The 13,374-nt window shown below is 46.4% G+C and overlaps 1 protein-coding gene across 3 annotated transcripts in view; it reads left to right on the forward strand.

Moving 5' to 3' along the window:
* PITPNC1 (phosphatidylinositol transfer protein cytoplasmic 1) overlaps positions 1 to 13,374 on the forward strand; it is a 265,782-nt gene that overhangs the window by 205,337 nt on the left and 47,071 nt on the right. For all 3 annotated transcript variants that reach the window (XM_044247596.1, XM_044247595.1, XM_044247597.1), the window contains one exon: positions 12,116 to 12,211. In XM_044247596.1, the coding sequence (XP_044103531.1) occupies positions 12,116 to 12,211 (96 nt within the window). The remainder of the gene's footprint in view (positions 1 to 12,115; positions 12,212 to 13,374) is intronic.

The raw sequence follows: 13,374 nt of genomic DNA on the forward strand, positions 1-13,374 counted from the left end.
GTCGTCTCACCCAGATGAGCTGGGGTTCAGCGCTGCTCCCTGCCTTGGCCTTCGGGTCACGGCTCCAAGTGGTTCCCAACCCTCCACCAGAGGTTGTGCCAGAGATGTTTCTAGACACACCCTGGACTAGAAAGAAGTGTCCTTCCCCTCAGAGGGGTCACACTATGGAGTCATCTCCACTTCATTAGGCTCTTTCCCCCTTAGATCTCCACCCTGCCCCGCGCCCAGGGACCCTTTCCTCTGTCGCCCTCAGTCCCCAGGTGTGCTTACCAGCAGCTTTTTATTTTCACCTTCACCGGTGAGCAATGCCCTTGTCTCTCCTGTACGGTTTTTGGGTTTCTGTCGCTGTTGAGTTGTCTGTCACCTTTGAGGCAGGTGGAGGAAGGAGAAGGACAAATCTCCTCCATGGGCCAATGTTGAAGGAAAAATTATCTGTGGCACTTGTTAAAGGTGGTGAGGCCTGCCTCATTCAGGGAGACTAACACAACAGGTGTTTGTCTTTGGAGAGAGGGGTGGGCTCACCTCTGAGACCAAGAAGGACTGACTAGCGGAGATCCATAGCCAAGGCACAGGGTGAGGGTCAGTGGATAGAGGGAGATTCTGACTGACTTGACAGGATTTTTTTTTTTTTTTAAGAGAGAAAGAGCATCCAAGCAGGGGGAGGGGCAAACAGAGAGGGAGAACCAGACTCACCGCTGGGCATGGAGCCCTACACGGGCTCTGTACCTTGACCCTGAGATAATGACCTAAACCTAAATCAAGAGCTGGTCACTTACCTGACTGAGCCAGACCCAGACACCCCTGACCTGACAGGATTCTTGCTGAAGATGAGCCAGGGTGATAGCAAGAGTAGGAGATTTCTCCCTACATGTACCTCGACAGGATTCTTGCTAAAAATGGATGAAGCCAGCCAAGGATGGAGCCCAAGGGGGAGGCCTGGTGAAAAAGAGGACCCACAGGTGAAAGTTTTGTCCAGGGGAGAATCTTCATCACCAGCCTGAAGTCCACACTTCATGTGGTCAAGTTTGCTTTTCATCTTCTAACCTCTTTCTTCCGACTACGCACCTTTAATAACGAACAAAGAAGGCCTGGTTGCCTACATTCGTGGAAATTCAGAGCAGTGTGGCCTCTTGGAAAGCCAGCTTTGTTGACTCCAGGGAGTTTCATCTTGAGTTTGAGAAAGGAGGGGAGGTCTCCCCTGCCAAAAAAAAAAAAAAAAGTAGAGACTTGTATTAGTGTCCTCGGGTAGACATAACCAGTTACCACAAATAGCGTAGCTTCAAACAGCAGAAATGTAATCCCTCAGAGCTGGAGGCCAGAAGTCCAAAATCAAGGTGATGGCCATGGCTGTGCTCCTTGCAGAGGTTCTGGGAAAGAATCTCTCCTTGCTTCTTCCAGCTTCTAGTGGCTCCAGACATCGCTTGGCTTGTGACAGAGTGACAACTCTGCCTGACGTTATATGATCTCCTTGTGTGTCTCTCTGTGTCTCTTTCTCAAGAGGACAGTCACTGGTCATGAGACTTAGGGGCCACACTAAATCCAGGATGATTTTGGTTCCACAGAGTAGGAGGTCTATAACAACAGAAGTTTATTTCACTGTCTGGAGGCAGGAGGTCCGAGATCAAGGTGACAGCATTGTTGGGTTCTGAGTTACAATTTGCCAACTTCTTCCAGTATCCTCACGGGATCTCTGTGGGGTCTTTTCTGCAGAGTGCTAATGCCATTCATGAGGGCTCATGACCTCATCTCCCCAAAGCCCACCATCTCCTAACACCATCCCGTTGGGCACTGGGTTTCAACGTAGGGATTTGGGAGCATCACAAATATCAGTCCATAGCAATCCTTAACGAATTAGATTGGCACAGACTCTGTTTCCAGATAAGGTCACATTCTGAGGTTCCTGGTGGGTATGAATTGAGGGAAGACATTATCCAATCCACTACGGGAGTATTGCTCCTTCTGCTTATAAAGAAGAATCAATATCCATCTTACCTCCCTGCAGGCCCACTTGTGGGTATGTACCCCAGGGAATGGAAAACTTGTCTTCTTACAAAAGCCTGTCCACAAGTGCTTTTAGCAGCTTGGTTCGTCATGGCCCCACACTAGAAACAGGGGAATGGATGAACAGATTGGGGTGCTTCCACACTGTGGAATAGGACTTAGCAAGAAAAAGGAGTGAACCCTTGATTTACACAACAACAGGGTGAATCTCAAAGGCGTTCTGTGTGGGACAGGAGCCAGTCTCAGTGGGCTAAAATCTGTATGATTCCATTTGTATGACCTTTTTTTGTTTTTTAAAGGATTTTATTTATTTATTTGACAGACGGATCACAAGTAGGCAGAAAGGCAGGCAGAAGAGAGGGAGGGAAGCAGGCTCCCTGATGTGGGACTCGATCCCAGCACCCTGGGATCATGACCTGAGCCGAAAGCAGAGGCTTTAACCCACTGAGCCACCCAGGCGCCCCTGTATGACCCTTGACCCTGAGATCATGACCCTGAGATCGCTACCAGAGCTGAAATCAAGAGTTGGGTGCTTAACCGACTGAGCCACCCAGGCACCCCTCTGTATGACGTTCTTAAAAAGAAAAAAACCTCTTTTCTGCATCTGGGTGGCTCAGTCGGTTAAACAGTCTACTCTTGATTTCAGCTCAGGTCCTATCTCAGGGTCCTGAGATCGAGCCCCTTATTGGGCTCCATGCTCCATGAGGAATCTGCTTGCTTGTCCCTCCCCCTCTGCCCCGCCCCTGCTCACACTCTCTCTATCAAATAAACAAAATCTTTTTCTAAAAAAAAAGAAAAGAACTATAGGGATGGAGAACAAATCAGTGGATATGGGGGTTTGGGGCATTGTAAAGGGTGTGCCTGACTATAAATTAATTTTTTAGGTAATGAAACTGTTCTGTACCTTAACTGTAGTGTTGGTTCCAGATCCTTGTGTTAAAATTTATAGACCTGTGCACCCCCCCCCAAAAAAAATCATTTTTAAAAAGGTTGTTTCAGGGGCAGGGTCTCTAAATAAAAAACAAGGATCAACATACCTTACTATGGTATTGAGTTGTCCTTTATTTTTTGTGACTGACAAAATGGTTCTAGATTTTTGTCTTAAGTTAGTTTTTTTTTTTTTTTTTTTAAGATTTATTTATTTATTTATTTGATAGAGAGAGAGAGAAAGCACAAGTAGGGGGAGCGACAAACAGAGGGAGAAGCTCCCTGCTGAGCAGAGAGCCCCGTGCAGGGCTTGATCCCAGGACCCTGAGACCACGACCTGAGTCAAAGGCAGATACTGAACCCAGGTGCCCCTAAAGTTAGTTTTTAAAAATTATATCTGTCCCATACTAGAAGGATGAGAGGAGTAAGATGCATATAACCCTTATGAGTGGTTGCTCATTTCTTCTTTGTACTTGGTTCTTCTAATTAAAAACATCTACTTCCTGAGATTTTTTTTTTTTTTTTTTTTTTTTTTTTAAAGAGAAGAAAAGTAAAACCCTGGAGGGTACGGTGTGCCTTCTGTGCTAGCTCAGCCATGAAGGGGCCGGATCGAGCAATTTGGGAGTCTTCCCAATTGTTTCTGTGTGCTCACCCTGGGGATGACCATTCCATTGAACTTTCCCAAAGCACCTATCTTGGAAGCCTTTTTGGCAGAGAGTTCTGTTTAGGAGTTTAATTAATTTGAACTAATATAGAGAAACATTATTCAATGACCCGTGTAAGACACAGGCAAGCGTTTGTTGCTGACACCATGAATGCCCCACTTTTTGGGAATCCGCTCCCTCAAGATGGCTCACCGTGGGGCGTTCTTTTATATTCCTGCTTCCTGGCCTTCCAAGGACCCCCCACTGCCATGCTTATCCCTCTGCCAAGGTGGGAGTAGTCTTCCCAGTGTAGAAGCTCTCCATCCATCTTGAGAGCCCTGGCCTTCCCCACGTGTGTGCCAGCTTCCCTTGGTTACTGTCTAGAGACCTGTAGATAATGTGCAGAAAACCCACAGATGGGGCCAAGAGAAGCCAACTTACTCCACCACCCGTCTCCGTCTCTGATCTGGGCTGTCTCCCACCACCCGGAGCTGTACTTGTCCGCATCCTACCCTCCCCTAACCCAAGTCCTCCCCCTGCTCCCCGGGTGCCATCTAAGATACACTGTAGGCTTGCTGGGTCATAACAATATTCTCCCCAGTTTACAGTTTACTTTCTTACCTCTCACTCCCTCAACCCTTTCTCTTCAGGGAGGTGTCCCCAGGGTGCCAGCTCACATCCGTGAGAGCTTTGCCCCACCCTCGTACACACTCTAAGGATGGGGAACTAGAACACCTGGAAATCTAACATAGGTCCAAAGCAGCTTTCTAAGGAGAAGACTCCTTTGGAGTCCATTCCTCCCTTTGCCTATGTAGAGCCCGATACACTCAAACTCCAAACCCAATAAAACTCAAACCCAGTACACTGGAAGGCAAGTGAGCTGGCAATCAAAGGAGAGGGGGCTGTATCATGAAAGCAAAACAGCGCATTGAGAACATTCCACCAAAATTCACAGAGGCCTTCTTTGGAGCGCCCGTGCCCCATCCCTCACCCCTCTCCATCCCTCCAGCAGCTCTGTGTGGATGTCATTACCCCCTCATTGAAGACGGAATTTTCTCAGACACTTGTGGGTGGAAACCTTTGCCTTCAGTTGCTTTGCTGCTCCCACTGGCTTTGGGAAAACAGTTTTCCATTCTGCACTGAAAGCCTAATGATACTGTCCACCAGGGAGCATTCTCCGGGGAAGCATTGAAGTTTACCCAGCAGCTAAGACAAACTGGCTTAACCCTGACAGATGAGTTTCCTGTGCTCCGCCTTAATATCCCCTAAATCCAATGGCCAGTGGAGCATTTAATGAGGATTAAGTCAAAGCAGTTCACGTCCTGTCCTATTACCAGATGGGGCTCTAATTCAGCTCCAAAACCAAGGTCCAGTCAGGAGCGGGTCTGGGGCCCCCCCAGACAAAAACCCTCAGGCTCCGGTGTCTGAGAACCACACCGTGCAGGCACATGGTGGGGCTCCTTTCCACACGACACCAAATGGCCAATCTTTTGAACCACCCCTGCTGGTGAAATAATGGTCCTGAGCCCAGGCTACGATGGGCTATTGCTGAGTTTCCTCCTTGCTGAATTTAGACTGGAATACTCTTAATCTGAAGCATACCTTTTAGTACTCTGTACTTTAGGAACATAGAGATTACATTTTGTACAATGGTATTGATTCAGTCGCGCATTCAATCTAGTCTTCTGTCCATAATTGTAAGCCTCCTTGTGCTCAAACAGGGGATGAAGTTTGAAGTCTTGGTGTTGAACACACAGTAGAAGGTTGATAATTATTTGCTGATTTTTTTTTATTGCTACGCGTCTAATTCCTTCTTCCTTGCAGACCACTGTCTTTGAGTAACTACACCTACAGAATAAATAACTTACCCAGCTCTGTATTCTCTCTAGGTGGGGGAGTGGGAAGAGGAGAAATGTTTAATCAAAAGACCAAAGGAGAGCATCCTTTTTTTAAAAATCTCTGTCTTAATGGCAATTGGAAGACAAGTTGCATGCTCTTGGGTTAGATCATAGAGCCTACGTATTTACAGAACAGTCACCATTGAACCGTGTAGACGTGAAAATGTCCTTGGTGAGAATACCAGTAAAGATGGGGTAACGAAATGATGGTTTGCCTTGTCCATAACTTGGACTATTTTTCATCCCATCCATTAGTGCATTTCAGTCTCTGCCCACCAGGTCTGCTGCTGATAGGTAACCATTGATCAACCATGAGCCAAACTCTAGCCCCATATGCCTAATGTGTTAACCCAGCGACCGTCATCGCCTGCCCTCCACCAAACCAATGGCCACTTTGCAAATCTCGAGCATTAAAATGAAAATATTCTTAAAACAGTCATTATGCTTCCAAGGTTCCTTCTTGATGAACCTGTTCTTTCTTGGTGTGCCTTGGTCATTTCCTTCCCCTGAGACCTCCCAAGGGCAGCAAAATGAAATTAGAGGAGAACAGTGGTTTAGCTGAGATTTTTTGCCCTTTAATCATATAGGAAGCATGAAGCAGGATGACTGGTAGATTTCTCCCAATCCCTACTAATCACCCCTACCTTTATCCTTCGTAGCTTGGGCAGATGGCAGGAAGATAAATAAACATAGCTCCTAAGTGAGGATCTTTTTTAACCCTTCAATTATAAATAGATAGATAGATAGAGATATATTTTTTATTACTATTTTTTAGAGTTTTAGGTTTACAGAAAAATTGTGCTGAACGTACAGATAATTCTAATCAAAACTTGAATCTTAAGGGTGTCTGGCTGGCTCAGTGAGTTCAAGGCCCATGTTGGGCATGGAGCCTACTTTAAAAATAAATACATAGGGGTGCCTGGGTGTCTCTGTGGGTTAAAGCCTCTGCCTTCGGCTCAGGTCATGATCCCAGGGTCCTGGGATTGAGTCCCACATCGGGCTCTCTGCTCTGTGATCTCTGTCAAATAAATAAATAAATAAGCTTGACTCTTAACCACAAAAGTAGCCATGATAGAGAATAAGGACGTAGAATCCATGATTCTCAGAATTACAGATTTCTGGAAAGCCAATGTACTCAGTGCTCTCCCTCCCTAGACTGTAACAAGCGAGATTTCTTAGTTGAGAAGGACATCCCTGTTCAAGGAAAAAATCTAGTGCATTGTTAAAACACATTCCATATTTATCAATGGACCTTTGCCTTCTGAGCTATGACCACATGACTCATGTTGAATATGGGGTATCTTAGGGCACCTGGCTGGCTCAGTCAGTGCACCATGCAAACTCTTGATCTTGGAGTTGTAAGTTTGAGCCCCGTGTTGGCTTTAGAGATTACTTAAAAATAAAATCTGGGGCGCCTGCGTGGCTCAGTGGGTTAAAGCCTCTGCCTTCGGCTCAGGTCATGATCCCAGGGTCCTCGGATGGAGCCCCACATCGGGCTCTCTGCTCAGCGGGGAACCTGCTTCCTCCTCTCTCTCTGCCTGCCTCTCTGCCTACTTGTGATCTCTGTCTGTCAAATAAATAAAATATTATTTAAAATAAATAAATAATTTTTTAAGATCTCAAAAAAATATGGGGTATCTCCCCTTCTCCATCCCACCCACCCCCATGTATACTCTCCTGGGAAAATCATTTTTAAGAATGAAGTGGTTAGTGGCTACTACATAGTAGTGCATCAGATGGATTTATTGTACTTTACATGGCTGTTCTCCCATACTGGGATATTTAAACTATTTGCTTCCTTTCTCTCTGTCTTTTTTTCCTTGCCATTAAAATAATGTCAGGGTGAAAATCTTTGTGCATAAATCTTTTCCTTTATTTAAGATTCTTGAGATAAATTCTCAAAGCTTAAGCTTAGTAGGTCAAAGTACATTAAGATCTTAAAGGTGCTGCGTGCTTAATGTCCTTAATACTTTACAAAAAAGGGAAGATTACTCTCTTTTTATTTGGAATCTTTAAGATAATATTTACTCAGGAGATCGCCTTCTCGTTGTCATGTTGCTCAGTTCATATCAAAAGGAGTTTGTTTATTGCATGCTCGTGGCCATGGGGGGAGGTCAGGAGAGTCAACCAGATTGGCACCGAAATCCACTGCAGATCATCCATGGGTGGACGTGTCCTGAAGATGGAAACATTATTCTAGGGGACCTAGGGAGAGTACTGCAATTAACTCCCAAATCCAACTCCCATCTCAGACGGGAGCAGCTTCTGCCCAGGGAGTTCCCAAGAAGGTCAAGGTGCACAGAACCTGTGTCAGATGCAGTCCTGGTGGAGTTTTGACTTGACGTTTCAACAAGAGGCACCTCATCATAAAGTTGTCCTAGCAAATCTCGTATTCCAGCTCAAAGAGCCAATGGTTTGACCAGATCTCCGGCAGCTCCTGCCATTACTGCTGGAGAAGCCCCCCAGTGAATATGGGGAGACTACTCTTGCTCTTTTCTTCTGGGGCCTAACTTAGCCTCACTTAGCAACACTGTTGGCTTAATTGTAGATCATGCCCTTATACTGAGCATGAAAATTCTACTGTTTCACCCTGGATATGGGCTTCGATTATGCTTTGTCATGACCACCACCCCTGTTTGTTTCTCTGCTGCAGCCTCACTGTGCACCTCCCGGGTCAGCTGGCTTTGGGGTGAAGGGGTAGAGAAGGAACGAGCCAAAAAGCAAGACGCAGGTGACCAGCATGACCCATAGGTCGGTCACTCAACATCAGACATATTGACTGGAAAGAATTGTAGTGGTCATCTGGGTCTCTTGAGCACAACCTCACTGGGGCCACAGATCTCTTGGATAATTAGATGAAAAGGGCTTGAACTCCTGCTCCAGAAAACTACACCTCCCCAGATTTGGGGTACAATTCTAGGATGTTTCACGACTTCCTGGTACCCATCCATCTAGGCAAAGCCTTTTATCTTCAGGTGAGAATATGGAGACCGCAAGGAGGTGCAGAGTTCTTGCCCAAGGTCAAACTCCGCTCACCTGATTCCCAGTATAGTCCCTATCAGCCAATACTGTGAAGTTTCCACTCTCTGTTGAGCCCCCTTTTGAGAATGACCTAAAGTTAGGGTGCTCACAAGCAAGGAAATAGAACCCCCGCTCATAAAAGGAAACCGAGATCAATTAGTAAGTCCTATTCCTGCCCTAGATTCCTCTCTGGAAAGTAAAAGCTAATCCCGCCCATTAATTCAATAGGCACTTCTTGAGCATCTAAGAGCATCTCCCGAAAATCTCTTAACCACTGAGAGATTAATTATTTATTGAAAATTAGAACTCTTATAATCTCAAGCCGGAAGAGATTTTTAAATCTCAAGTCTCAAAGTGATTTTTCTGTGGCTTTGTTCAAGTGCTGGGAGCCCTGACCTGAAATGGGTCGCAGAGAGGCAGTTCACCTTCAATACAAATGACGTGTCATGTTAAGGAAGGAGACCAGAATCCGAGCTGAAGGGCCCCTGCGTAGATTGTCCCACTAGTAGCTCTACTACTTCTGCTATTCAACAAAGCAGAAAGGTTTCCAGGTTTGGGGGGTCAGTTCCCCAACTCAGCGACTCAGATCAGACATTTTATTAGTAGCAGGGAGAGAACCAGATTCCAAGTTCATCTTTCTGGAAAGAAGCAGGAAGCACTTCTGACTGGTATTTATCTTCCCGGTTGGGTACCAAGAGGCAGCTTTTTGTCACAGGAGGAGGCTGGTTGTGAAGGCTGGAGACTTGCCCTAAAGCTGAACTTCTCTGCTGACTCTCTCCTGCGACCTCAGGCAAAGCTCTTAACGTCTTTGAGCCTTGGTTTTCTCATCTAAAAAATGAGAACTTTCTCAGCTTGGTTTTCTGTCAGGGTCCTGATGATGTTGTACTTGTTGACTCAACGGAGATATCTCCCCTCCCTGGCTTTTCTAGTCTCTTCTTTCTTTGTAGCAAATCCTTCATTCTGCATCAGGGCCCAATCAGGAGGCATAAAAGCACACAATAATTTGAATAAGGGAGAGCGTAGTATAAGGAATTATTCAACTTTGATAGGAGTAACTATAAAGAAGTAACAAGAACTCCAAAGGGTACCTAAGGCTGAGGGAGAAGATACAAGGAGGAACAAACTTGGGAAGGGCCCTGTCCATGGCTGGGGCAGAGACTTCACAGGAGAGGTTGTGGTCATAGCCCACCGGTTGGTGGAGAGGTTGACTGGGTCTCCTGGACCAGAGCTGGTTCTCAGTTGCTAGGCAGTAGCAAACAGCCCTCTGGGCGCTGGTGAGATGAGACTGGCGGGCAGGTGTGTAGAGTCAGAGTACCATGGCCACTGTGAACCCTCAAGCCCATGGTGGTCCATGTGCAAGGTCACAGTAAAGGCCAGAGCTGCAAGGCCACCAGGCCATGATGTGCTCAGGGCCTGCAGTTGAGACAGAACCACACAGTGTCCCCACTGAGAGACTCTGCAGCAGGAGAAGGTCCAAAACCAGGAAGAGAAACCCCCTTCTTCCTGTGGGGTCCCTTCAGTAAATGGCTTCATGTCCTACTTGCTGTGAAGAGGTGCCTCCAGGGTCCAGTCCGTTAGCTCCGAGCAGAGACTAACGGGTTACTCGGCAGCGGAGAGGCAATAATATGATAACCAGTATCATAGGTGATCAAAAATGCTTGAATTCAATTAGGAAAAGCCACACAATCTGTCAATAACTCCCTTAACCCCTCTTTATTTCCCCTTCTTCCAGTACCATAAATTTTACCACCAATAAATGTCACATCTCTCCAACTTCTTTTGTCATTTACACTCTCGAAGCTCATTTCCCTGGGAGGTGTTTCCTTTTGTTTTGTTTTGTTAACGAGGCACACATCTTAGATTGGGGGTGGGGAGGGGAGGAAGGTGGAGAGATGGAGGGGAGAGGGGGAGAGAGAGACTCAAACAAACAACCTGAAACCCAGTATTTCATTTTACGATTTAGTTCTTCACTCAAACTTGAACTCGTGTCCCTGCATTCTCCCTGTTTCATTTCAAAGCCATCCACCTGTCCTTCCTAATACTCTAGGAGTATCCCCCCAAGCACTTGACTTCAAGTGGCAGTGGAAGGAGCCAGAGGTGATCCGAGAACCTGTCCTCCTCTCCCTTTAAGGAAAACGCAGTGGCCCCCCTCGGGGGAGAGACTGCGCAGTCCGTCTCCTTGGACAAGGCTGAAGAGTCCAGTCTCTGACCATTTGAGAAGAAAATAGGCAACAGCGCACACATCAGACTTGAAGCGTAAATACCAACGCAAATATTATTCAGGAAGTGTTTGGGAAGGACCAGTAGTTTCAAGTGAAAAATCAGACCAAGGAGAATGTGGCGTTGTAAAGGGCCTTACACGTCCTGTCCTGTGGGAGATCATGTTATTAACAGGCACCGAATTTGTGTCAAGAGAATGTTCTTAAGCATCAACCACCCTGTGCTTCCAAAATATTTCATTCTCTACCGAAGAATCAGATTTGATCAGTGTTCACGGTTGATTCTCCTGCAGGAATTAGCCAAACAGTGCGGTAGGGAGACAGCTAAGATGACTTCCAAGGATGAAGTGGTTTTGAAAATAATCTGTTTTCCACCCTTCAGGGGGGCTGGGAGGATCATCCCTGTAGTTCAGAAAAATGGCAATAGGAAAAACTAGAACTTAATATTTCCACCAAAATATGTATATATGTATGTATATGGCTGTCTTATATATTTCTTTGCAAGTGATAAATATCCTGGGACCAGTGGAACCTAGAATAGTCAGGCAGAAAGCTGCCTCAGTTTCTCCCCAACCTCTGCCTTCTTAGTCCTGCACGTCCCAAGGAAATCGTGTTCTTTTTTTTTTTTTTTTTAAGATTTTATTTATTTATTTGACAGACAGAGATCACAAGTAAGCAGAGAGGCAGGCAGAGAGAGAGGAAGGGAAGTAGGCTCCCCGCTGAGCAGAGAGCCCGATGTGGGGCTCGATCCCAGGACCCTGGGATCATGACTTGAGCCGAAGGCAGAGGCTTTAACCCACTGAGCTACCCAGGTGCCCTGGAAATCATGTTCTTAAATGATCAAGAGTAATATGTGTGTTTATTCCTGAGTAATGAGGTTGTGGACCGTCTTTATTTTCTTTCCATTTATCTGTCTTTCCTGCAAGAGCCTGTGTTGTTTGTGAAGTTATATATAAAAATGTTAATGGAAAAAAAAAGAAAACCCACATTTCTCTTCCATAAATCTTGGGCTCCATTACTGCTCGTTGTCTCCTCCACAGCCAGACCCTTTGTAGCCTCTCCACTCCCCCTGTTCAGATTCACTGCCAACAATCAGCAGACCTCGTTTTTTGGAAGACACTTTTGGAAGAGATTTATTTCTCCGCTTTTGGACTTCTAAAAACAGACCACTTTTCCTTCTGCCCCTCACCAAGCGGTGATGGATGCTGTACCTGCCTCTGATGTGACAAAACGTAAGCGATGAATCAACGCCTTTCATGATCCGTGCATATTCTGAGGCAGGCAGAGAGCACCAGCCGGAGCACCGAGCCATGTGAAGATGCTCTGTGGGGTGTTATTCCACGGTCCTGCCAACCGTGGGCACCTTGAGGATACTAACCTTTGATCTGTCGCTCTGCTCTTTCAGATTTTTGACAATGAAGCCAAAGACCTAGAGAGAGAAGTTTGCTTTATTGATATCGCCTGCGACGAGATTCCAGAACGTTACTACAAAGAATCGGAGGTAAGCCATAAATGGGATGACAGATGGGAAAGAGTCACTCGCTCATTCAGCCGATATTTATGAAGTGAGTCTTAACCTGGGAGACTTTCATCCATCTCCCTGTTGATTCAATTCGGCCTCACATCTTGCTGGATTATTTAATGCGAGTCTCAAAATTAAGTTCCTACTCCTCGGGGCCCTGGCTGCCACTCCATTTCCATTTCCATTTCCTGTCTCCCCCACTCTGCCATCCTTCTGGGCAGCAAAACATGCACCAGGTTGAACCATCCAGCATCCGGGCCTCTGCCGAGCAAGTCCGAGCCGTCTCGGACTTCCTGCTTTGCCAGGACCTGTGTGGCCTGCCTCCCCGTCTGCCGTGTCTGGGGTTGGTGGGGGGAGCGGGGGCCAGGGCTGGGTTTTATGTGTTTCTCTATGTGTAACCCAAAGAAAATGTTCGCTCCATCCTCTGAGTGAATATTGAAACTCCCAACAGCTCATCTTGACACAGAAACTTTCTATCAAAACAGGAAGTGCCTTTGAGAGGGTTTTCTCCTTTTTTTGATTCTTAGCTGGGAAGAAACCGAAGAGCCTCTTTTTTTTCTGTAGCTCCTACCCTACCGCCATCCATGGTTTGCCTCAGCCCAACCTTGTTATTTTACTGTTGGTACAAGTCACCCTTGATGTCCCACTAGCACTTTATGAACGGCTGCTGGCGGGATGTGAGTGACCGTCCTCTTGTAAGTGACATCACCGCCCTGAATGATGGTTGTTTAGCAACAGGACAGCCAATCACAATATGTGTGGACTCGGGGCCCCAGACTCGTCCTGGAGCGGTAACACATGGACCTTGACACCCTTCTCCTGGATTCATTAAGGCCGATTTAAGACATAATTAATAAACCTGTTGAAAATGAATTCCACTGTTCTTACCAGCTGGGCTCCCAATGTGGTTCAGTTTTGTGGGTTTTTTTTTTTTTTTCCTTCTCCCCCCACCCCCCCGCCTCCACATTTTGGGATTCTAACCTGGTCTTAGCAAATGCTTAGCTGCTTAATTGCAGGCATGTGCTGTGCAGCTGCTGTCCCTTCTTCAAAAGACTGGGAGAGGCTGATGTGAATTACTCTCGGTTTGACTCAAAGGCTGAGCGTCGTAACGTCATCCGTTGACACCGCGCTCCGCAGCCAAC

This window comes from Neovison vison, chromosome 5, assembly GCF_020171115.1.
Source record: "Neovison vison isolate M4711 chromosome 5, ASM_NN_V1, whole genome shotgun sequence".
In the NCBI taxonomy this organism is placed as follows: Eukaryota; Metazoa; Chordata; class Mammalia; order Carnivora; family Mustelidae; genus Neogale; species Neogale vison.